This window comes from Ambystoma mexicanum, chromosome 1q (genome assembly GCF_040938575.1).
Source record: "Ambystoma mexicanum isolate Mex_15411 chromosome 1q, UKY_AmexF1_1, whole genome shotgun sequence".
Classification (NCBI taxonomy): Eukaryota; Metazoa; Chordata; class Amphibia; order Caudata; family Ambystomatidae; genus Ambystoma; species Ambystoma mexicanum.
In genome coordinates this window covers 523,077,053-523,103,853 of record NC_090922.1, presented here as the reverse complement: position 1 = coordinate 523,103,853, position 26,801 = coordinate 523,077,053, and the positions used below count along the sequence as shown (strand labels likewise).

Sequence of the window (26,801 nt, the reverse complement as noted above, 5' to 3'; positions counted from 1 at the left end):
CTAGCTTATTTGTGTGGCCTCGTGGCACCTGGGACTTGGCCTAAGTCCATGCTCCATGCAGTGTGGCCAATGGTCACATCCACATGCTATGGCCAGTGGTCCATGGACTCTTTATGGGAAAAAGTGGCCACTGGGCCTGGCTGCATGGCTGCTTTGGATGGCTAGGCTTCCCTGGCCCCTCCCTCGTTCCCCGGCCTCCTCTCGCCCCAACCCCGCCTCCCCCCATACCTTCCGGCTGTTAGTGCTCAGTGTGTGCTGCAGCAGTGTATCAGAGGGCGCCTTTTCCTGCCATTGTGTGCAGGCGCCTACGAGCGCGGGAATGTTGGTAGCGCAAACCGGACTGTGGTGAGCGGAGCCTGGGGATGGCCGGGCACGCTGGAGGTTGCAATTGCAAGAGGAGGCGGAGGGCATTCGTGGGAGGTCTTGGGTTTTCTGTTTTCTTTCTCGCCTACTGAATCTTGCTTGAGCCCACCCTGAAGAAGGACAGAGTGTCCGAAATGTATCGGCCTGGACCTCTGCTGATGAACTCAAACAAAATAATTTTGACTACCTGCAAGTTTGGAGAATTGCGAAGATTACTTCTAACTATATTAGGTTTATTGAAAAAGATACAATACTATTGACTATCAATAATCAAAACCTCAAAGTAGTATTAACTACCAAACAGGCTGCGTCTCCAAGCTCAGTGAGAGTCTCGCTGGGCAACCTCTGCTTAGGCTGGACCTAGGACACAGCTCAAGGCCATGTCTGGAGGATAGCTCAGCAGCAACATTCTCGCCTTGGAAGCAAGACAAGGCAGAGCAACACAGGTTCCATCCCCGGATCCGCGCTTAGAAATCTCTGGGTATTAAGCACGTTATAAATAACCTATCATGTCATGTCATGCCACAGGAATGACCAGTCGCCCACAGTCCTGTTATGGGGGTTGACTGGCCACTGGGCCTGGCTGGGCCTGCTGGGGTGGCTTGGCAGGGCTTGGGGCGTGGCCTTTGGCAATGCCCCAGGCAATGTGGCAACAGGCCATGGCTGTCATCAGTGTGCTCTAGTTTCCAGTGATGTCATTGATGATGTAGTAAGTTATGTCATAATTAATGTAATCTGTGATGGCTGCAGTGTGCTCATGGGCTGCACAATGGTGGAGCTCCTCGTTAAAGTAGCGTAACTTCCAACACTTGACGAATGTCAAGGGTTGTGTTGCATTAATCCATCACCTTAACGTTACTTCAACTAAAGTATTTTCACTGGATATAAATGTACACCTGCAAGATGACATTGAGAGTGGCTGAGAAGAGGGTAGAGGAGCGATAGCCAGAATCCGAGTGACACAGAGGAACGCAGACAGGAATTTAACACCTGTCCTTCTCCCTTGCAGTATGGACGCTCCGACAGCTATCGTGTGGCCACCACGCAAGACAACAAAAATGCAGAGGAAACGCCACAAAAAGACAAAAAAGGAGCAATACTGAAGAGGGAACTCGATGACTTGAAGAAGGAAGTGTCTCTGGTCAGTGCTTGCAGTGGGGAGTAGTGTAGGAGGCGCACACTGCCGTTGGGTGGTGTGGCAGTGTCAGCCTGTGGATGAATGGTGTTGGAGTGCTACCACTTAGGTAGTTCTTCGTGAAAAGGGTATCCGGGTGCAGAGTGAGCATACTGCTACACAATTGTTATCCCCATGCAGAGAGGGTGTACTGTTACGGAATGGATGTCCTGGTACTGAGTCAATATACTATTAAAAATGGTGCATATTGATTCAATGTAGGAACAGAAGAGCAGAGTGGATCAGCTGTTGCTTATTGGAAAGGCGAGTGCAGAGTGGTTACTTGGGTTCATTGTGGCTTTACCGAGGTAAAGTCTTTATTTTGTTGTAGAAAGGATGTACACTGGTAGAGCATGCTTGCACGTTGGTGCTGATGTGTGTATTGGTGCCAGAGTGAAATAGCGGTCAGGTGCAGAGTTGGTATATTGTTACGTAGTGGGTTTACTGCTCCAGAGTGTGTTTACTGGTGCTCAGTGAGTATAGTTATTATAATTAGGTATCTTTTGGTATATTGTTTCAGAGTGGGTATACAAGTTCAGAGTTCGTATATTGTTATAGATTTGGTATACTAGTGCAAAGTTGGCATATTGTTGCAGAGTGTGGATACTAGTGCAGGGTTGGTATATTGTTTCAGAGTGGGTATACAAGTGCAGAGTTGGTATATTGTTGCAGAGTGGGTATACTAGTGCAGAGTTGGTATGTTGTTTCAGAGTGGGTATACAAGTCAGAGTTGGTATATTGTTGCAGGGTGGGTATACTAGTGCAGAGTTGCTATGTTGTTGCAAAGTGGGTATACTAGTGCAGAGTCGGTATGTTGTTTCAGAGTGGGTATACTAGTGCAGAGTCGGTATGTTTTTTCAGAGTGGGTATACAAGTGCAGAGTTGGTATATTGTTGCAGAGTGGGTATACTAGTGCAGAGATGGTATATTGCTTCAGAGTGGGTATACAAGTGCAGAGTTGGTATATTGTTGCAGAGTGGGTGTACTAGTGCAGAGTTGGTATATTGTTTCTGAGTGGGTATATTAGCACAGAGTTGGTAAATTGACTGTCTAATGGCCCCAGAGTGGAGCAGGTGTGTTCTTCTACAGTTTATATGCCTTGATACAGTGGGTATACTGGTGCAAACTGGGTATACTGTGGTGATAGCCAATATGAGCAATTTAGTGATTGATTGATGAGGCATTTTTCTGAATCACTGTTGTTTCTCATCCTCAGACAGAGCACAAAATGTCAGTTGAGGAGGTGTGTAGAAAGTACAACACAGACTGCGTCCAGGTATGTATAGCAAGCATCATCCAATTCTACAGCCATAAAGGCCTTCAATAACCTGTACAGAGGACGATGGGTAGTTTAGTGTTCCAGGTTTTTTTTTAAGAGCACACTCACTGCCAATTGAACATTCACGAATAAGCCTTTGCTAAGGGTCAGGATAAGGCCCTGCTTCTTATTTTTGCTTGCAGGAGTATTACCTTGGAATATTTGTTTGAGTGACATATAGCTTAGATAAGAGTCATAGCTTCCAAAAGCCTGGGTGAACACATTTGGCAGAATACCAAATTGCATGAATGTTCACCTTAGTTTGTATTTGTGGGGTTCACCAAATTTTCAAGAGATTCAGTGATAGCTTTAGGTTAAGCTGAAGTCAGACCATTTCCTGCCAGCACATGTACAAACCATATAAGTTGTTACCTAAGTGGACATGGTCAGAACCATTCCTGGCATGGATGTCCAAATAAAACAAAGTGTCTAACTGACCAATGGCGTGCACCTGGCTGTTTCTTTAATATAGAAACCAACATTAACTCTTTGTTTTCAGTTTACAAAATATATATTTTTTAAACTGTACATATATGTGTTTTTCCCATAAAATTGCTGTCTTATCCAAGTAAACCACATGCATTTAATCATCATCAGAGGGATGGAGGTCTGCATCATTAATGCTTGATATATGATTGACTGTTCTTCAGCCCTACTGCCCTTTCTGAGATTATTGACTTGCGTCTATGTACTGTCACTATTACAAAATAGTTAACCTCTGTGGTACTCATGGAAGCAAACATATCAGAGTGAAAGATCATGCTAATAGATGACTGACTGTACCCCAGCTCTATAAACTTTCTTTGGGAGGTTCACGTCTATTCTGAAACCGCTTTATTGTAACATTGTAAACTCCAATAACAGTCAATGTATCAACCTTTGGACAATGAAAAGCAGGCCTAGGCATGCCTAACATGTGAGTGACTCTTCCGGTCAGACATCAAATCTTACAATAGGCCACTTCAACTTCACTAACTTTATCAATTTAAGAAGAATGAAAGGCTGAATTGTTCTTGCCCAGAGTCAGACCTGGGACTTTAGGGTTTCAAGTATATCACTGAAGCAAGTGTATTAACCTACTGAGATATCTTACTGCAGAGTAAGTGCTGTTACATCTGGATACAATTCACAGATTTACCAGGTTAGATTTCCTCTTACTGATCCCTATAGCCAACCTTGCCCATGCCCATCATTTTCCCTCAAACTTTCTCTACATTCCTGAGGACTTTGTAGTTCCTTTGTGTGTGTTTAATTCCCAAGAAACAACCCACACCTGCCCAAACCTCTACTAAACATTTTTGGATATTTATGGCTTTTAAAGGAAATTCGGGTAGATTAGGCCTAACGTGCCTTTCTAGCATGGCTACGGTTGGACCAGAAGAATATGTGTTCATTCACCAGTTTACCGCCAGTGTTATAAGACAGGGTCCCACTATGCTCTTTTGGATCTCCTTTCTTGGCTCACAAAGCCCCTCAGTTCCCTTAGATCACTGACAGCATGTTCGGTTAGGGAAGGTCTGTGAGAAAACTGAGAGTGTCCTCACACCTACTCCCCTTGCACCCTCTGCTCAGGTGGCCAGGGAAAGGCCATCGCTTTTGCATCCTGACCGTGGGGGTGGAGATGCGAGGGAGGATCACCTGTGCGGAGGGTCCTTGTGGGTTCAGGAGAAGATGCCCGCAGCCGAGTCATGGTGCCCCCCTTTTCCATGTGAGAATGAATCCTCCCCTTCCTTCATAGGATATTGTTAACCCATATCTCTTTCAAGCATATAGTATGACCTTAAAGGGTATCCCTTTAAAACGGGGATGAGAAAAGGGTGACTAAGAGGAATGCACACTCCTAGTCAGTTTCACCACTATGGTACAGGGACGAAGAATATGCCGGCAAAGGATGGAGCATGTCACGTTAATTACTACAATGACGGTCAGGCAAACTACTCGCATCTGCAGCCTGTTCAGAGGCTAAAGGTGCTTACATGCAGACCCACACTGCAAAGCAGGGAGAACCTGCGTAGAGAGAAGGTAACAGATGTGCAGCAAGGAACAGGCCAGCGCAGGACCGGCAAGGAGGACGATGTGTGTTCCAGGGGAGGAAGGAGGTGCTGTGACCCGTGCAGGCCGCGAGAGGACCAAAACCCCAACACCAGCCAGTGTTGTATGTTCCCAGCTGGAGTTGGGGAAGATGGAGAACTACTGATTGCTGCAGGACGCTGTTACTCTTGATGCCTATATGGGATTGGAGAGCTAAATCAAGAGAAGCGTGAAGCCGCCCGATGGACCAGAGCAGCTCCAGTGAGTACGAGCAAAAGGATACTCATACTGGGGCGAACGTGAGACCATTAATGTTTGTGTACAAGCTAAAGGCGCACAACAAGAAGGGTTGGAACCGGATACTGAACAACAGAAATGATATGAAAATCATGTGAAATTGTGGCACAAGTGGAACACCTATATGTGTTATGTTAAAAGGAGTGAAGTTTGTTAAGAACAATAAGACACAAAGTGAAAGATGTTATGAACATTTATAAACTGAATGAAAAGCATGTGGAAAAGGCTAGTTGTTGAACTCAGAGGTTCAAAGTGAATGCAAGGTGGTGTAAGAAGACATTCACCATCGAACAAGTTGAATGCAAGTTGTGGCAACGCCAAAAAGACTGCCAATACACAAATGCTGATGAAGCCCTAAGGTGTCAAAGAGAGAAAGAGAAACCGATGAGTGCTAACACTGGCGCTATTTGGAAAACTAGTGTTAATCCAAGAGGCCTAAAGAACAGCACCAAGTGCCAAGGGTTATCGGTTGCGTGACCTGTAATGGGTGGACCGTGTGGTCTGACAACTCTGCCTAAACTGAGTATCCCCAACCCAGGAAAGAGCCAAGAAAAGCCTAGAGACAAAGACTGTGTGATAAAATGCTAAATGGTACAAGGCAAAAGGAGTACCAGTGGAAGTTGATGACATTCGTGAAAACTAAAAGACTTGAACAACTACTTGGAACTGTGTTACTCTTGGGGGAGGGAATCCCGAGATACCTTGGAACTGTGGCAAACTTGGGGAAGAGACCCTGAGAGTTTTCAGAATTGTGGTACACTTGGGGAAGTGAGCCCTGAGTCCTGTTTCTTTATAGTACTATTTGAACTTGGGGAAGGTGAAACTGACCCAAGCTCGAGCTGGAATTAGCTCAGAACTTTACTTTGAACACTGTTTATTTTGGTACTACCATCCCTGCACATTGTATGTCTTTAGTTCTGAGGGCAAGCATAGGTTTTGGACACAAACAGACTTTTAAGTTGAACTTACTGACACAGACGATCCATTGTTTTTTAGGTAGGGAAATCCCACCTTAGCATAAGGCAAGTTAGGCCTTCATCCATACAGACATATAAAATAAAATCTTTTTAGTATAAAAGGGAATCTGTTGTCTGTGTCTTGCTTCATGATGCCTTCAAAGGCCCCGATTCTTATTAGGGTTAGAGAAGGCATTACTCCCCTGGTCACAGAAGGCATTGCCTTCTCCTCAGTGACCAAAGGATCTTTCCCTATACTTATGCACCCTTCTTATTCCTGAATCATGACTTTCCTAAGGCCTGTCCTTTTCCTAGGTCACCAAAATGCCTTACCCCCTTCTGGGTTACAGAATGCCCTTTACTTCTTCAGGGTAACTCTCCTACAGTGGGCCAGGACACAGCATCACTAGGACAGTAAGGAAGCTTCCTGGCTGGTCACACAGCTTTGTCAATTTGCTACTACTAGACCACACCACTCCATTTCATTAGAATACTCCTTATGTGTTATATGTACATGTCAGTGTGCGACCTTCTGCTTCCTGAAAGCTGAATGTTACGTTCAATCTTCTATGCTGAAAGGCTGCTTATGCCTACTCTCAATATGTCTATCAGACCGATGGAAAAACACTGGGCTTCTGGGTCACCTCAGCCCTGTTTTATCAGCCCTGCTCTCTGCCCTTTCTCTATAGGGACTGACCCTCAGCAAAGCCGCTGAGATCCTAGAAAGGGACGGCCCCAATGCTCTGACACCCCCACCTACCACGTCCGAATGGATCAAGTTCTGTCGACAGCTCTTTGGCGGCTTCTCCATCCTGCTGTGGCTAGGGGCTATCCTTTGTTTCCTGGCCTATGGGATCCTGGTTGGGACCGAGGATGAACCTGCCAACGACAATGTGAGTATTGAGTTGTCAGACAGGCCTTTGCTGCTACAAAGAAGGGTCCCAGAGTTGGGGAAGGAGACAATGTGCAAAATTGACGGGAGATGATTCTCGAATTTTATATGGTTACCTCTAAATACCAATACTAATTCCAAAACTCCCCTCTGCTGCCCCCGCATCTTTGACATCTCTTTTGTCATGGGAACTGTGATTGAAATTGGAATCATAACTCCTTCTCCCCGTGTTCTTATGCAGCTGTACCTTGGCATAGTGTTATCTGCGGTTGTCATCATCACTGGATGTTTTTCATACTACCAAGAAGCCAAAAGTTCCAAAATCATGGAATCCTTCAAAAGTATGGTTCCCCAGGTAAGGGCATCACTTGCCAGTCTCAGCATTGGCATGGCACCTATACATTCTCCTCCCTCCTTGGTGCCTTGAGGTCTGTGCTTCTCATATGTCTCATTCTCTTCTTTCAATGTTCTTCCTTTCTTTTCTATTTTTTTAACTCAACAGTTATGCCCTCTCCTATCCCTGTACTCTGTTGTTCTAAATCCCCTCCTACTTTTCCCCATACCTGCAATCCATCATTGTACCCCCCTCTTTTCTCCTCTTGCCCTTCCCCGGGCTCTAATCGGCTTTGGAATACTCAACAATTCTCTCTGCATCCTTGACTCCTTAGATTTAACTTAATTTTCTTTGTTTTACCAAAACCTATATTAGTCCATATAATACTACTGTCCCTGTTTTACTCTCTTCTGCTAACACCAATTTCTCACTCTCTTCCCATCTTATTAATACATGTGGCAGTATTGGTATTTTCTGTTATTCTTCCTGGTGTCTCTCTGCTCCCTCTCTCTGTCTTCTGCAGTAATTCATATTCGGTTATCATCTTTCTTCCTTCAAAAATCCCTCTCCCATTGTTTTTCTTACTATTTACCTGCCTCCTCAACCACTTCCTACTTTTGTGCAGATGTATACTCGCTTCTTTTCTTTCATTCATTCTTCCTTCTTTCTGCATGGTGACTTCAATCTTTACTTCAATATCATCCACTCTTCATCTCCTTTTCTCTCCCTTCTTGATTCACATCACTATTTCCAACTCTCTTCTCCTCCCTCACATGTCTCCAGTTCTTCCCTTGATCTCCTCGTCCCCTGCTTTCTTACTGACTCAGTGGTCTCTGTTTCTCCTGATGACCATTTTCGTTTCTCCTTTTCCCTCTGTTTCCCATCCCCTGCTCTTCCAGCGTCCACTTTGGCTTTTCTGCTTCATAACTTACATTCTTTTGACCCCCTTCTTACATCTCTGGCTTGTACGCTAGACTTCCCCCTGTAAGGTTTACTCGGGTTTGTCTGCTCTTCAAGCTGCCTCAACTCTCCACTCTGGTCTTCTTTCTACGCTTGAATCATGTTAACCTTTTCACCCTTCTACCCCATCACAGAAACGTCCTCGTCCCTGGTTATCTAATTCTCTTTGTGCCCGGTGGATCACGCTTTGCTGTGCGAATAAGGCAATGGAAGAAAGGCCGCTCTACTACTGACCTTGATCAGCTCTCCTCTCTTCTGTCCTCTCATGACTTCCTTTGCTATTAGCTAAAAAAAATCAATTTTTCCCAATTTCTTTCTTTGCTTCTCACCATCCCCATCATCTGTTTCAGCTCCTTAATTATATCCCTTTTCTGCCTTTCTTGATCCTTTCAGTCATTCTCTCTTCCTCCTCTGATTTTGACAATGATTTCACGTCTAAGGTCTCCTCTCTCTGATCCTCCATTCCCACCTCTCCCCCGCTGACCCTGCTCCTCTCTACCTTTTCCCTTCCATCGGATTATCAAACTGCCTCTTTCTTGGACCATACTCACCCTAGGGCCTCTCCCCTTGATCCCATTCCTTCTTTGATGGCCCTACAATTATATCCTTTTCCTATTTCTAACCTCACAATTATTTTGAATTTCAATCTTTCCACATTGTGTTACTGTTTCTCTTTCAAACGTGTACTCACTTGTCCTATTCTAAACAATAAAAATAAAACTCGCTTGACCTTTCTCTTCCTGCTAGCTTCAGACCCATCTCTCTTCTTCCTTTTCGTTCTAAAGTACTGGTGCGCATTGTTTATGCCCGTGTTTCTTCTTATCTTGATCAACATTCTCTTCTTCTTCCCCCCTTCCAATCTGGTTTTCCTCCCTCTAATTCTATTGAAACAGCTCTTTTCCACATCTCTAAACGATTGCTCGCTGCCTGTCATGCTGAACGTGTTCGATCCTTGCACTCTTAGACCTATCTGCTACGTTTGATACTGTTGACCACCCCACCCTTCTCTCTATCCTCTCTTCTTATGGGCGGCTTTTCTGCCTCTCGCCTCCTATGTTTTCGCTCCTATCCCTCTGATTGAACTTAGGCTGCTACTTGGTCTGGTAACTTCTCTTCTTCATCATTTAATTTGGTGTCCTTTAAGGTTCTGCTGCAGGTCCCTTCCTCTTGTATGTTTTCAATATCCCTCTCTCTGCTCTCAACATCTCAATCACCCATTCTTGTCATGTCTATGCTGACCACTACCAGACCATGCTCTCCTTTTCTTATTTTACTGACTCGCTACATGCTACTCTCTCAGACTGTCTCTCTGCTATCCAATCCTGGATGAACTCCCACTGCCTCCATCTCAACCGGACCAAAACTAAATATTGTTCTTTCCTGCCACTCCCATCCCCCACCATTACCAATCCCTGCTCCCCTCCTCCACCTTGCCCCCCTCTCCTATTCTGACTCTACTCTGAAACTTGGTATCATTTTTTACTCCTCTTTCTCCTTTTCCTCTTGAATTTCTAATTTGGCTTGCATCTGTCACTTTCAGGTCTACAATAATCATGAATCCCACCCCTCTCTTTCTTTTCAATCAACTAAACGTCTGATCTTTTCTGTTACGTTCTCCCGGCGTGACTATTGCTCCCCCTTCAAGCTCGACTCATCTCGCTGTACCCTGTTATTCCCTTTCTATAATTCTGCTGTTCCTCTTCTTTTTTCTCCCCCCCCCAATCCTCTATTGCTCATTCTCTTCTGACTATTTCTCCTCTACTTTTGAATCTCATCTCCTGTTTGGTTTTCTGCGCATAACTTGTAAATGTGTCCATGCTGACGCCACTGATGTCCCTTCACTCTCCCCCATCCTCTTCGCTGTCAATGTTTATATATTCTTTCTATGCCCAAACCTCCCTGTGGCCAGTCCGCTTTCGCTCATTTTCCCTTCTTTCGCCCTAACACTGGAACTCACTTCCTCTCTCTCTTTGCATATCATTTTCTCTTTACATTTTCCGCTCCTGCTTGAAACCAACCGCTCGTTTCCTCTTTCTTCGCCATGACCTTCTTGTAAGCCTCTTTTTCTCACTTATCATTGCTACATATTTGTACCGTTTTGATAGAATGTTGTTCAGCGCTTTAGCAAAAGCATTTTCTAAATCGCAATGATTTTATTTTAAAGCACCAGTGTGACGGGGTGTAAGGCAGTGCCATAGGGGAAAGTGTCTGTGGTGTGGTCAGGATTGGTGACCCAGGGAGGGCATGGGGAGAAGACATTCTTCAGATAAAGGGATGGAGGAAATGGGGCAAGGGCATCAGAGGGAATGGTAGGGGATGTATCCTAGGTAACTAGTAAGAGCGGAAGTTGGGACTAGACAAGTGTTGAGAAAGAAGGCGTTGCAGACCATAGAGAGACAGGGAATAGGCTCTAGGCAAGGGAAGAGATGCCTGCATTGGGTAGCAACAGAGGGCAACGTTACTGTGCCAAAGAGCAGAGAGTGAAGCTGCTGTAGGCCAGGGGGGCAAAGGGAAAAGCGCCTGTGGGCAAGAGCGAAGCAGGGAGCTGCTCTGAGTAATAGCCAATGGGTACGCCTCTATGAACAGGGGCACAGGGAGCTGCTCATGAGAAGGTAGGGGAGCTGGACTGGTCTGGTCTGGGCAAAGGCGGAATGAAGTGCTTCTGCGGGAGGAGAAGAAGGGTGAGCTTCTATGCGCCAGGGCAGAGGATCTGGCAGCTGTGGGTAGGGGCCAGTGGGCATTCTCTGTGCAAGGGCAAACAGGGAAAGCAACTTTAAATGATAGGAACGAGGAAAGATGCCGTTAGTAAACCCGATCAAATTTAATTCAGATTAATAGCCATTCATAAAGCTCACAAAAGTAAAAACTCAGAGCACTTTTTAAACTCACGTAAAAATACAAGCACGGATTAACAGTGCAAGAAGACAATAATAGAAGAAAAATGGCAAGCGCCATAGATAATAGAGTTTGCTTAGCAACAGTCAGGCCAGATTAAGCCCAAGAGATGCTTCTCTGTGTTATTGTCGTTGTCTTCTTGTGGTCTGGCGAGCTAGGGCTTGCCGTCGTGCTTAGAGTAGGCGGCTCACTCAGCCTGGTAGGAAGAGTTACATGTGTCCTTGTGATGTTGCACTCATGTACACACGTCTCTAGTCCTGACAGTGTCACGTCTTTGCAATGGGCTGCTGGTGATATTAACCCAAGAACAGATACAGATGTGTGCATGTTTTATATAAGAGAGGCCACACCACTGAAGGGCCTGAAATGCACCTGTATGATGTCGCGACTGCACCCTTAATAAAGCCCACCCTTGACTGGGATGTCAGTAACTGGTCACCTATGCTTCCTGCATCTGGACCATGGTTCCTCCAGTGTTGGACCACCAGCTCCCCAGTTACAGAGGCAGGAATAGGCCGTTGCTCATGACCGCGTGACCTTGAGGAGACATTGGTGGTTGCACACTCAGTAGAGTCCAGATCATGTAGTCTTCTGGAGGATGGCCTCCTTGCCCTGGGAAGCCTTCCTGATCCAGAACAACCTGTGGCACCTCCTTACTTGGAGCACCTCAAAGAACAGTGGGCCTGCAGATGTCCATAGTGTGCAAAGACCTACTATATGAGGCACCCACCTTTGGATGTTGGTTGAGACTAGATGTATTTTTAAGGTGCAGCTTGAAGAGCTGAAAGAGGAAAGAAGTGGTGACAACTGTGGCTAGTGCTCAGGTCGCAAAGTGATTCTGAGTAAAAGTACAGCGGAAAAGGGTTATCTTATTAGGAAAGTGGCGGGAAAGACAAGGAACCAACAGGAAACCAGCCACAAAACCTGGGTGATGGAGGGAGAGAAGGAATGCACGAAAACACAGGTCGTGAGAGAAGTATGAGGTATAAAAGTAATGAGAGTACATGTGCAAAAGAGACCGAGGGCGTGCACAGAGATAGATGACAACCTCATTAAACCGGCTTTATTCCTCTTCACTTTCCCCCCTGCCCTGCCGCCGCCCACTCTCTGGCGGACTCCACAGCAAGCACTGGTGATCCGAGAAGGGGAGAAGATGCAGCTAAACGCCGAAGAGGTGGTGGTCGGAGATCTGGTAGAGGTGAAGGGGGGAGACCGAGTGCCGGCCGATCTCCGGATCATCTCAGCCCACGGCTGCAAGGTCAGTGCATGCCTCACTGGGGGGTCTACACACAACCCTTTGGAGATTTGAGAGGGAGGGAGGAAGAGGGAGTCAACCCCCACTCTGGAAGGATGCACTCTACGGCATGACTGTATCGATGCACCCAAAAGGATATCTCTCGATACAGTAGGCCTGGTGGGCCACGAGTATGTTTTAAAAAGATGCAAAATAATTACTCACCTTACAAACCATCTATATATGGGCGGCTAATAGTAACACTCCACTTTGTGGGCGGTGAGAGAACGGCCCGGCAGAGGAGGGATGCTTCTTTTTTTAATATTGGGGTTCTCAAAACCACACACTACTATCATAAGTGTTCATAATATAAAAGAATGTCCTGAAAACTTCGCTAATGCACAATTTAACACATTCCATTAAAAATAATTTCTCTCTAATTAGTAATCCAATCCACTCGATACAATTAATCTACTTTTGCATTCATGAGTATTTCGTTGATCCATCATTGAAGTCTCAAAAACAACATCTTTTGCTGTTTACATTTGAAGAAAACGTGTTAGGTCCTCCAATTCATCATTACTATGCCCCTTGCATGCTCTATAGAAGGTCACATACAAATTCTCATCCTCAGATTGAAACGACAGATCCTTCTAACTGGGCTAGAGCAGATACATTTGTGTGGTAAACCTACAGCCTTATCCCTCTAGAATGTCATTGCCATCTCACACACTGCCATCACCAATCAAAGTTTGAAATGCAACTTTTTTGTGGACTGTATACGTTTTACTTTATTCCTGGTGGCTTTTCAACCAATTCTTAAATGTGTAGAAAGCACCTAATTTCCAGCTTGACCTTCTAGACCCCAGAACTAATGTGCAAATGCGCCTCTCTCTTCTATTCCTTTTTCTGGAAACAATGTCAATGTAATACATTAGCATCAGGATTATTAGAGCCTCCTAAAACCTACATGATAGCTGGAAACTAGCTCCAAATAAGGTATTTAAAAATGATAGCTGTGAGCCACCATGATAGCCCATTTATTCAAAACTAAAGTGAGTCTTCCACTATATGTTCTTATCAAAATACAGCCCGAAGAACTTATCTGACTGCACCACCTTAATCCTACTACACCAGGGGAAAGGGGAGATCATGTTTCTCTTGCCTGGAAACATCATCATGAGGAGGGGCAATGTACACATGACTCTTCCATGCCTCTTCCAAGCAAATTATAAGCCTCCTTGTCCAATTTTACAAACGTGGATGGAAGAGCAGGCTTATCTCCGTAAGGTCGTGGATCGTTGGTTGGTTGGTTAATTACAACACAGCGAAAATACAATTATTACCCAATGATAAAAGGGATTGTCCAGTCAAGGTTGTATCAAAAATATCTACTTTATATATATATATATATATATATCACAACAAACAGTTCTACCAATACTACGAAATACAACCCACGGTGTAAAGGAATTCAGAGGAAAGTCAGTTTCAAAGAAGGAAAAGGGATGCACTCTGGATACTGAAAGGAGGGTAGTCGGTATGATTAATAACCGCAACAGTTTAAGGATTCTTGGCATTAGCACAAAGGGAGCAATGCGTCTTAAAATATCTCTAAGGGTCTTCTGAGAAGGACCAGGTGGACAAAACCACAATGTACCTTGTGCTGTAGATGTTCTTGGTGCTCGACAAGCAACAGGGCACTTTGCAGGCTTCTGAAACAGAGTTCAAGATGGGAGTCAGCTGTGGGTATCAGGCGGCAAGACGGTTCGATGAGCAATGCTGGATGGAGGGCTGCAGGCTGGCCTACACGGTAGGTCTGGGTCAGGAATCGTTGTCTCAGTTCTGATTGGCGGTACAGAAACACTGGTCAAGACTTCTTGGATGTCTTTAAGTGATGGCGGCTTGACAACAGGGTTGCCATCAGTTGCAGATTGAGGAACTCAACTGGCTCAAAAATGTCCTTTACGGCAGATACCGGTAGATGCTCGTAGAGGCACTTCTCCCAGCTTCTTCAATGGGCCTGTGTCATACATTAAGGTGGATGGATCAAGGCTGAGGAGGTGTGTTGCAGGCAGCTGCCTAATCCTTGGTTTTGGGTTCAGAGACCTTCTGGCATTTCCTACCCAGGAAGCCTGCTGCAGAGCCTAGCAGGGCACGCTGTGTGCTGGCTGGGTACCAGTTCTGTAGCGGCTGGGGGGTCCTCTGGGTTCTGTACCTCCCTCTGTTCCCTGGGAGATGTTTTGGGAAGGGATCTTGCTTCCCTCTTTGGATATCCTGGCCTTCCTTCACTGGAGGAAGATGTAAGGAAGACTGCACCTTCAGCCAGGGTCCAAGGTTGAGTTCTTCTCGCTGCTTTTGGTGAAGTCTTCACATCATCTTCTAAAGAGGGGCTCCAGCCCTCCTTTAAAGCAAAGTGGGTCACAGTGATTGGTGTAGGCTAAGCCTACCTTAATGAACCAATCCTGGGGTCCCTACCAACAATCTCCTGTATGTGTGAGGCCATACCCTGAGTGCTTTGCAACAGGAAAGGTAATCTGACGAAAACATGAACAAGGTTTGCCCCAGAACAAAAAATGGTGGAAAACATATCTCAGCAGAAAGATCTCTGGCCAAGCTCCCTTGTGATACTAAGTCCCACACATCTTCCTGTCTGTTGTTCATCAATGTGTCTCTCTGGTTAATGGTCCTCTGTATGTTGTCCCTATTAAAGCTGCAGTGCTCCTCTGAAGCTGTGGCGAGACCAGACTCTCTGGCTCCTGCCAACCACATTCTTGTGCCTTATAAATAGTGTCCGCCTAGTGGGGTGGCTTACTGTAACACAGCAGTCCCAGACATGACAGCTCCCTGTAATTTATATTAAGAGCAGGAGCTGGCTTCAGGTTGGCACAGTTAAATATCAGAGGTTGTTGGGTTTCCTCTCTCCTTTGTTAACCGCTGCAGCCAGGCCCCATGTGGGCCTGTTTGAAGTACATTCTATTGGTATTTTAATCACTGCCTCCAGCTGCAGGGCCTAACAAAAGAGCAGGGCAGATCCACAAAGCCTTTCTTAGTTAGTTAGGCTGGCCATGGCAGGGGGAAGCTTGGTCCTCTCCCTTCCTGGAGATGACATAGTATTGTATTGTATTGTATTGTATTGTATGTAGTATTTAAATGGTGCACAAAGACCGTAAGGTATTGAGGCGCTAAAGATGAGAGAGAGATTGATGGATATCACACTAAAACAAGTGAGTTTTTAAAGCCTTACAAAATGGGAAAATTAGTGTACTCCTGGCTGTCACATTCCCCCTTAATATAACAGGGCAGACTGTGCCTGTAGGCTCTCTCCACCCAGAGTGCACAGGGCTATGCGTTGGTCAAGGTGTGAGCATAGGAAAATGTCTGTGGATTATTCCCACACATTTTCCTGAGGTTGGTCTACCATCAATTCATTTAATAAAAAATGTCAAAAAGCCCAGGCGAGCACACCCCCACCATGTGGATGGTCAAATTCCTCACAGACAGGTTGTAATGAAGTGCTGAATATCAAAAGAAGAAACCAGGTTTTTGCTGAATTTGAGAAATAGGATTGTATTCCAGTTTGGGCGGCAGATATGCAAAACCTGCGATGGTAGCAGCCACTGAGGACACTCGAAAATGTACCTGATCTCATCAGCGTACTGGTGAACAAAGATGCCTGTGCCATCAACCAAATCAGTGGTTGTAACATATTGAAGCCAATAATGATTGCAGATGGGCTAGAACACTGCTGCACCAAGAGACAACTCGATTTCCAGGGTTCCAACTAGGCAAACTGGAATCTCCCAGTAATAGAAGATCTGAGCCAATCCAAGAGGCGACCCCTAGTCCCATGCACAAGTTTTGAAAAAAGTACCACAAAGCTCATCATATAGAACGTCACAGGGAGATCGAAGGCAGCAAGCATAACATGCTTCCTATTGTGTAGTATGCACAGGGCGTAATCGAGAAACTGGATGGGGCATGTCTCAGTAATACAAAAGGACGAGAATATCCACGTTGATCAGTGGGCAATAAAAGGTGTTTCTGTAGTTGCAGAGCTGCACAGTTTGCAAAGAGATTGCCAATGACAGGAAGAGCTGTTATAGATCTAAGGCTCAAGACAGGTGCAGGATCAGACAATCCAGGAAAGCACCATGTGAAGGAGAAGACTAGCCAAAGGGATGTGAGGTAGAGGCAGCGGGATCTCAACCGCTGTGAGAAGATGAGCCAGGAGAGGATGAGCAGAATGAGAAGTAGCTTTCATTGAAGACAGGATAGTAGTGGGAGCCATGTGAAGCAGGGGCGGAAAGACCTTCCAGATGGGACTAGAGAGATAGAGAGGGGACAGGGAATAAAGTGCAATAGCATTGATACGAATAGCCAGACGAATTGTATCCATCTAATCCAGGAACCATCGATTACTGGAACAAGCAATAGAAACAGAATTAGAGAGTGGGGGTTAGGGAGAGTGTTCAAACAAGCCCTAATAACACAAAATAATTCACACGGTTGAATTAAAGAAGATCATGTTTTGGTTTTAAATAATGAAGTTTGCACTAAATTCACATTCTTTTTGTGTTGTTCAAATCCCTCTGATGAATCATGCAAATGTTGAGTGGTCGGGCACTTGCACCAGGTGTGAAGGGTGCATCTCTTAGTGTGGGTGATGGAAGTGTACTAGGCAGCAGGCGGCCAAGCACGCGGCACCAGGGGTCTAAAGGGGCAAGGCCATCAGCAATATAGAGATTGTGGCTCAGGTAGAGAGAGGTGAGCAGATACAGGGATTAGTGTTGAGGAAAAGGCTCCTGAACACACGTATTTTCAAGAATAGACAAAAACCTGGGAGATAATAAGTTGATAGAAGATGCAAAAAGAAAATAACGAGGCCAGAGAACAGAGAAATGGTCAGACCAACGAACACAAGAAAAGCAGCAAATATCAAGTCCAGAATATTTCCCAAATGCGAGAAGCAGAGTCAACATATTGAGCCAAACACAAGTGGTCAAACAGTTCAACGAAAGCGTTCGCGATCCCATTTTTGTGAGGCAACTCAATGGGTATTACATCACCCAGACAGTCACATGTTGCATAAAATGCTGGAAACGGAGCAAACGAAACAATTAAGCAATGAATCACAGAAAATTCTACTAAAGAACAAGGTAGAACATGTGACAATTTATAGAAGGGAATATACACATAGAACTAGGCAGATATTCAAGATCGGGAGAAATAGAAGGGGAGATAATACTGCTGATTTGTCAATTCCAGCTTGACCTTGAGCAGCACGGTAAAGATGGGCAACTTGCCAAAGAAAACATAACCACCAGGAACCAAGATGTTCAATGTAGGCACTAATGCGGGGTAAAATACCGAATCAGTTATTTTGCAATGGTGTAGGCAATGAGAGATGTTTTCACCCAAAATTGCAGAAGCATCATGAACACCTGTGGGGCAGTTCAATAGGAAACAACGTAAGGCGACCAAAGGAACAGCTCAAGTAATGAGAAGAACAATCAGGGTGCACCTTAGAACTAAGCTACTGTAAAGACAAAATGGCGTCTGCAAGAGACAAGCCCCACACAGAAAACGATTACATTCATGGGCAGGCTTTAAAACACACATGCACACACCCCACACACACAGGTTCCTATCTCACTAGCTGTTATCCAATCAAGCAAACACTCCACGACAGACTCCTGTCCCTAGGTTCTATCAACATGAGTTGTTAACCTGAGCAGGAATACAGAAGAGGGATTAAAAGACTGTTGTGAAGGAAGGATGCAGCCCACAATGGAATCATGTCGTGCCCTGCATGTGCTGAATTGTCCGTGGTTCCCAGTGAGGTTTGGGGATCGGGCTGCGCAGATCTCCACTACACAGGCAAAGTATTCTTTTTAAGGTGAACATTCAGTCATAACAGCGAAATGTAGACGGTGGTTGGAGCGTGAAGGACAGCAACAAGTCAACTCGAGCAACAAGTCAACTCACGTTCCTTGCCCAAAAAATCTGCTGCTTCTTCATGACTTTTGGTTGCTACAAAACGGTGTCTCCGTATCAGTAGCTCGTCACAGCCTGTGTCTCTGTCTGCAAACTAGACTACAGTGTTTAAAGGACTGCAAGGTGCATGCCACAAAGCAGGGCACCTTACACAAAACAGTAAACATAAATGTGTCTAAAGCACAGATATAAGCAGCAATTGCTTCTATGGGTAACATACCACTTATTATGTGGCATATGCCAGGAATCTGCAACAAGCGACTTGCAAGATATTTTGGCCTACGACTACCATGATCCCTCAACATTGACTATGCTGGCTAGGACTGATGGGAGTTGCAGTTAAAACCTCTCGATAGCCAAAGGTTGCAGACCCTTACCATATGCCATCATATGTCAAACTGACTACTGGTGCCAGGATCAACTCACGCCACCCAACTTCATGAGAAGTCTCACCTCTGGCCACAATCCCAGTCACAGCAGCACTTGCCTTTAGCTTCAGGGGGAGACCGGCACCATCCTTCCATCCTTCTCTGCCTTTCCACTTTTTTCTGCTGATGAGGTTTCAGACAAGTCCGATCTATGAAAGTCTCATCTAAACAGGTTCACCCCTGTTCCTCCAAAACTATCAAGGACCACATCGACTCCCTGGCTCCTGCCCTGGCTGACTTTTGCAACCACTCCTTCGCCTCTGGAGTCTTCCCATCCCCCCTCAAGCACTCCCTTGTGCACTCTCTTCTTAAGAAACCCTCCTCCGACCCCTCCTGCCCGGCTAACTATCGCCCAATCTCCATCACTCCCTTCCTGGGCAAGCTCCTGGAGAAACTGGCCATCTCCCAGCTTAACCTCCATGCTGAAACTGTTGGTAGTCTCCATGACCATCAATCTGGCTTCAGAGCGGCCAGAAGCACGGAAACTGCTCTCCTGAAAATCTGTGAGGACCTGCTCTTGAACCTCGGCTCCAACACTCTGTGTGTTCTCATTCTGCTTGATCTCTCTTCTGCCTTTGACACTGTCAACCATGCCATCCTGCTCAGCCGTCTCCGTGATAACCTGGGTATCACTGGTCAGACTCTGGCGTGGCTGACCTCTTTCCTTTCCAATGGACCCTCCCAGGTCCAACTTGGGTCCTTCCTCTCTGACATCTTTTTCTCCACCTGTGGTGTTCCCCAGGGATCTAATCTCTCTCCCTGGCTGTTCAACCAGTATCTGGCACTCCTTGCCCACCGCATCGCCGCTCTCTGCCCCTACTTTCAGTGCTATGCGGACGACACCCAGCTCATTTTCAGGCTACCCTCGGCCTCCTCCTCTCCTTCCCTCATCTCTGACTGTCTGTCTGCCATCCAGGAATGGTGTGCCGCCAATGACCTCTGCCTTAATGCTAGTAAGACTGAGATTCTACTCATCGGCACACCCACTCCCTCCTTCCCTGTAGCTCTCTGGCCAGCCTCGCTTGGCCCTCCTCCTGCTCCTACCTGTAAGGCAAAAAACCTCGGGGTCATCTTCGACACTACACTCTCCTTCTCTCCTCATATATCTGACGTCTCTAAGAAGTCGCACTACCAGCTGCACCTCCTCAGAGGTATTCTTCCCTTCCTCTCCTTCCCCCAGAAGCTCACTGTCTCCCGAGCCCTGGTTATCTCGAAGCTGGACTACTGTAACAGCCTCTATCTTAATCTGCCTGCCTCCACTCTCCGCCCCCTGCAACTCATCCAGAACAGAACTGCTAGACTTGTCCTTGGCCTCAAGCCCAGGGACCGTATCTCTCCAGGACTGAAATCTCTACACTGGCTCCCAGTGGCTGCGAGGATTAAGTTCAAAACCCTCTGCATTGTCCACAAGGCCGTCTGGGGCCTGGGGCCTGGGGCCTAAATACCTTCAACTCTCTCTTCCTAAATATCTTCCTTCCCGAGCCCTTCGCTCATCCATCTCCAACTCCCTCAGGGTCAGCCGCTTCTCGAAGCAACGAGCTGGGGGTCGATCTCTCGCCGTGGCAGGGGCCTCCCTCTGGAACAGCCTTCCTGCTTCCCTGAAAATTGAGGAGAACCATCTCTGGTTCCGGAAGCACCTCAAAACCTTCCTCTTTGCTTCTGCTTTCTCTCTCCCTCTCCCCTGCTAAATTCTCGACTGAATCTGCACCGAATCTGCAACTGGGCCACTCTCACCGACTTCGGTTCTGGGCCCAGCCACTCTCCTCTTGCACTGCCTCCCTGGCAACCCCTGCACTGAGGGACTGTCTCTGTATCCCTACAGCTCCCCATTTCCCAGCACTTGTCTGCACTTACCTTGCACTGCCACCAGCTGGCCCTATTTATTTACTTTATTCTACTTACTTGTACTGCACTTCCCCCCTCCCCTTCCCCTTGCACTTTTCCCTTCCCCCTACCCTTGCACTTGTGCGGTCTGAATGACACCTGGCCTAGTAGGATCATTGTCTGTCTTCCCCTTGTTCCCCGCTCCCTGCCTCGTCGCGCCTTGAAACACTTGTGTATAGGCGCGTTACAAATGCCATATCATATCATATCATATCACAATGCTGCAGACTTGCTGCCGGCTTTTGGATGTGGTCTTTGGCAGGCCCTGGGTATCACCTGCAAGGGGTATCATGCTTGCCGAGACACACAGGTGCCAGGTCATGCTGGTCCCTGCAAGTCATCAGCCCCCCCACTCACTGCCCTCTCCTGAAAATGTGCCCTGCGTTACTTTTCGTCCCCGCTCTGCCTCATTTGATGCTGTGTTTTCTGGCATGCAGGTTGATAACTCTTCCCTGACTGGAGAATCCGAACCTCAGACCCGATCGTCAGACTTTACCCACGACAACCCTCTGGAGACGCGAAATATCACTTTTTTCTCGACCAACTGTGTTGAAGGTAAGAGCCATCACCATATTTTTCACTCTTTCATCTGCAGAATTATGCTGCACATTCCATGACATTAATATCTAGCTAGTATCCGCGCTGGTCAATGGGCCGGCTCTTGGCGGGTTTGAGATGTGACATCAGAGATCTTGCCGGATCTCGGACCCGGTCTGCCTCAGCCTTGACAAGGCTTTACTGAGCCCCCAGCTTTGTCGAGGGAAGCTGGGGCTGGGGGATCTAATCTGCTCTGTCCTCCTTTCCCCAGCCGTCACTCTTGTGTTTGCAGGCACTTTATTTGCTCAAGCTGCGTCCTTTCCTCTGGCCTGAAAGGGACACCACAGGAATCGATTGGCCATGATTATCACTGGGGTGGGTTCCAGCACTGTTAAAAGCAGGCTTTCTACATGCTGGGCACACTAATGTTTCCCAAATGTCCATTTTACGCTTTCACAGAAAGAGAAAGTCCTTTTCAAACTCAAAAATGCTGCTTAAACTTGCATTCACTAGTTTTCTTTGAAAGGTATTTCATTTTTTGTCAGACTACCACACTAATACCATGTCATTTTTGTGCCTAATCCTTTGTGTTTTATGACAGGTTATATTTATAAAGATGTTATATGCTTGTCAAACTGCTTATTCGCAAATAAATGCTTCTGTCGTGCAGACAGCAGTTATTAGGAAATTAAACACTGGGATCACGGGTGAGAACTTTTCATTTTCACTACAGAGGCAGAAATACCCCCACCTCTGCACGGAGTATAATAACCAAGCAATCAGCCCAACCTATCCCCTGGTCAAACACATTTTATAGCACTTGTTTTTTTTACAAGGAATTGAAAAAAGTCATACGATTAACAACCAGCTTTTAACAAATAACATCTCAACAACGGCCCCTCAACCACCTGAGCTAATCTGGTAGCCCTCTACTGTAGAGTGTGTCTATGGATCCTCTAATGTACTAAATATCACTGTATTTTGGGTGCACCACTGCCATGGAAGTGATTTAAAGGACAATAGATGTACAGTGTGGAGTTTGGAAAGAAGCAGCAGGAATGAAATTACAACATTTTAAAACTATTATTTTGAACATTTCGTTACAGTGGAGTTTAACTGTCATCTCCGCCTGCTCAGAATTTCGCCCCCTCCTACAAACTCCACCCCACACCCCGGCCCTTGTGGATCCCCCTTTAAACGGTGTCAATTTCCACCACTGGCTATTCTAACAATGTGTCATGCATATCTACAGGAACAAAACAGATGTCAGCAATTAAGGAAATACAGATATTTCTTTTAAGACATGACTATATGGCCTCATTACGAGTTTGGCGGTAAATCAGCGGTAACTTCACACATTTTTGGAGGTAAAGTGGAGGATTCACTAGCAGCAATCTGCTGCAGGTGAAACCTCCACCTTGCCTTCAAACTCAGAATTCAGCAGTTCAGTAAAAGTGGCAGTAATTCCGTTACCACCAAAAATAATAGTGGTAATGGACTTACCAGAAATGTTTTTACTGCACCGCCAAACTCGTAATGAGGCCCATACATTCACTGACACAATAGAAATAATAATTATCCGCAATTAAAAGTTACGTCTAGCAATAAAAACAATTGTTGGAAAGTCCTTCCTGTCTCGCAGAATAAATTAGTCTATGTAAAATGTATCCAGTGGTGACATCAGCAAAGCACAAACTAACTCTGCACTCCTCTTGCAATAAAAGGGGCGCCTCTTTTATAATACCCTGGCCAGCAATCTTCCAAAACCTGCCTACCATGAAAAGTAATGTGACTGCTGAAAGTACAACTTTCCTACTTCTTGGCAAGAGTCAGCACCCATCCAAGTTGCCCCAAATAAATATTTGTTGCGAGAGTGTTTTGCTAGGAGGCTTTTTGAGGTTTGCTAAAAATAAAGAAGAAATCATACTTTAAAAGGAATTTACAAAATCCAAGGATGACACTCTTATGGCAGTTTATTTTATTTTGTTCATTTACATTTTATTGCTTATAGCACAAACCTAACGGGAGAGCAGTGGAAGGCGCTTTACAATACGAGGGTAACGTCATTGGGCTTGGCATTTTACACATTGGTGTAGTACTATGGGTGGCGAAAGGGTGGTATTTTTATTCGTCCACAGTTGCTGCTTTCATGGCCTCAGGATGAAAACAGGAATGGGCTTCACCAGGGAAACAAAACTTTCAAAAAGAAAGGCAGCGCTAGAAGACAAACCTTGTAGAAACTAGTTTCATAGTTTTTCAAGAACATTTCATTTCCATTGGTAAGATGTTTTTCGGTTACATACTAAGTAACATGTGCATCCGAAATGGGAAAAAGATTAAATTAACACAAATTTGAATGAAAACAATTGCAATATGTTTTATTTCAATACAGACGTATGGACAAAATCTTAACGCGTTTTGGTCGTATGAGATTCTTCATAAGCGTCCCCCATCTAAAAAAAGAAAAGAGAAACATTTTTTAAATATTGTATCAAGTAAGATATCTATGTCTTTTCCTATTAAATCAATTTCAATATTTTCAACAACTCACCCATATACCCCTATTTATGTTAAATTCAATAAGGTACATGTGTCTTCTCGTAAGTAGTTTTCAATGTATATTAGTATTTCCGTAGAGGAAAAGATGAGGTAATTCGGTAAGATATGCATATTTGTATGTATAGCGCATACCATGTATTTCATATACAGTACAAGTAACTTCCATAATATTTCTATTAGGGAAAGAAAGGTTACTAAGTGGATGGATCAATCTTCAGAGAATTCTGTGCCTAAAATGAAAAGAACATGTGTCTATCTAAGGATCAAATTTGAGGCACGAAATTTCAAAAATGTAAAATTCCAATAAATAAGGTCAAGAATCCCTTTATCACTTCTTACCAGTTCAAAATCTGCTGAAAAAATGTAGAAAAGTATCCCCATTTCAAGGGAAGGCACATTATTGTGTTATACAAGTCCATAAAAATTGAGGTATTACTGGTCGAGTTTGTAGTTTGTAGTACGTAATGACATCATCACGCGGGTGTGCCATAACGTCATCAGTGTCCCAACATCTAACCGCCCAATAATGCGTCTTTTTACACACTGTTTTTCCATGTTAATAATACTCCAAATGAAGGCTCTGCTGGGAGCATGCTCTTCAAATGTTTACACAACATTTAATCAGTTGATGGTCAACTGTATTGTAGAGTGAACATCTCATTCACTAATATAGCGGTCACATTGAAGTATACATTAATAATTTCTTGGAATAATGAATATTTTAATCATTCAAGATATTTTGGACTATATCTAGATAATAACCCGACATTTTTTCTTGTCAAAAGGCTTAAAGGGCTACCTTTCACTACATACTTCATCTTTTTAGTCGTATTGAATGGTTTTTTCATGAGAACAACATGAAGTCAATATACTATACATATTAGTGTGGTGGTCGACTTGAAATAATCATGCACAATATCAATCTGTTTCTGAACCCCAGGTAGATTGGCATAACGATACTCCTGCGGTAAGTCAGAATATTAAAGTTGAAAACACTTGTGGCATAAACACCATGCATATGTGTTATAAGTACATGAGCAGATCAAATTGTGACAATAAATAATCAGTAATTTATATAATATGCAGTTTTAGAAGGAGATCATTCTCTCAATTACAGTGTGTTGTATTTGATGGCATTCATAATTCGGATTTCAGAAACATAAATCAATTATCTCCAATAGCCTATTATCTAAATACATAGACCATTCAGGTTATACAGGAAATGGCAAAAACTTGTGAACATGGTCAAGATTGTGAATGGAAATCATTTCAAACTAAGAAACTCTCTAGCTTATGATAGTAATTTAGACCTGTAGGGATTAGTGTATCTAAAAGGTCAATACAAAATGCTCACGTTGAGACAACAATTTCTCATAGTTACCTCCTCTTTTCTGTTTCACTACTACTTCTAGTACACATAACAGCATTCGTGTGATATTGTGATTATTTTCCACATAATTTCTACATAAAGGTGAAATACAGTTTTTCAATAGGATGATTGAGCAATGTTCATTCCATCTGATTTTTATTTGCAGGTTGTTTTACCCACATAGAACTTTCTGCACGGTCATTTAATAGCATAGATCAGAGCTTGCGAATCGCAGGTGGCAAAGTGATGTAAAAATATTTTTGCACCTGTAGAAGGATGGCAAATAAATTGGCTGTTAAGGATAGAATTACAATTCCCACAATTCAAACATGGATAAAATCCCTTTGTGGGTGTGTCTAATGTAGTTTGTGTGTCAGGACCAGGTTGCCCTGCGACAACGGTTTGCAACTTTTTTTAAATTAATAAATCGGGAATTGAGGAAAAAGATGATATAATGATGTTATGTTATGTTATGTTATGTTATTTTATGTTATGTTATGTTATGTTATGTTAGCGGGATTTATAAAGCACACGTACGCCCAGGGGCATCATGGCTCAGAGGGAGCCTGTGTAGTTAGTACCATGGAGTGCCTAAGAATAGCAGAGTTTTCAGTTTATGCTGGAAAGCAAGGTGGTCAGCCATCTTCCGAAGCTTGAGAGGGAGGTCATTCCATGCCCTGGCTGCCACAACGGAGAATGCACAACCCCCGGTGAGAGCGCTCCTAAACCGCGGGACGACTAGCAGAGAGGCGGAATAAGAACGAAGGCCACGGGAGGGCATGTATTGCACTAATTTAGACTACAAGTACTGTGCTCCCCTACCTTAATAGGCTTGGTGAACCAAACACATGGATTTAAACATAATCCAAGCTGTCATGATGTATCTTCGGTGATGATAAACCAATGCTTCTTAATTCGTTCCTGAAGAGCCTTACTTTGTTTGCAATATGTTGTTACATAAATCAAATCTGGAGATGTTTTGGTGTCCATAGTTGTTACTACAGATTGTCTATTCTTAGGCATAGATTTTGTCCTCACTTGGTTAATATAGGTCTTGTTATAGCCTCTATCTATAAATCTATTGACATGATCTCTAATTGTTTAACTAGTTCATCTTCTTATGAAATGATGTGTCTAAGCCTTAGGAACTGACTGTATGTTAAATGTTGTTTTATTAAAACTGTATTTCACCTTTATATAGACATTATGTGGAAAATAATGAAAACAGTCATCTTTTAGTATGCAATTCTTGATGGTGAGTTTATAGTAAATGTTAGTAATAAATCATTCTGATTCATACAAATATAAGATATTTACATCAAGGAAGTGTACAGATGGATGTGCTAAGATGATTGTAAATTGTACCCTTGGATCAATGTTGTTGAGACAACGAAAACATTCCAGCAGTTGGTCTTCTGATACGCATAACATACCGTCCATGTATCTGTATTATTTGACGAAATGTGTATCCCAGATCTCATTCTGCAATAGATGGAGAGTTAAAAAAAAAATGTATGAACATATTAGCATATGTTTGGGGCTGGTGTTGACCCCATTGAAGTCCCTTAGATTT

General features: G+C 44.5%; 1 protein-coding gene across 5 annotated transcripts in view; it reads left to right on the top strand.

Moving 5' to 3' along the window:
* ATP1A3 (ATPase Na+/K+ transporting subunit alpha 3) overlaps positions 1-26,801 on the top strand; it is a 330,819-nt gene that overhangs the window by 187,481 nt on the left and 116,537 nt on the right. For 4 of the 5 annotated variants that reach the window (XM_069640928.1, XM_069640927.1, XM_069640931.1 and 1 more), the window contains 6 exons: positions 1,373-1,504; positions 2,754-2,813; positions 6,829-7,032; positions 7,273-7,386; positions 12,344-12,478; positions 21,201-21,318. In XM_069640928.1, coding sequence (XP_069497029.1) covers positions 1,373-1,504; positions 2,754-2,813; positions 6,829-7,032; positions 7,273-7,386; positions 12,344-12,478; positions 21,201-21,318 — 763 coding nt within the window. The remainder of the gene's footprint in view (positions 1-1,372; positions 1,505-2,753; positions 2,814-6,828; positions 7,033-7,272; positions 7,387-12,343; positions 12,479-21,200; positions 21,319-26,801) is intronic. The other variant, XM_069640929.1, reaches the window with a different exon arrangement.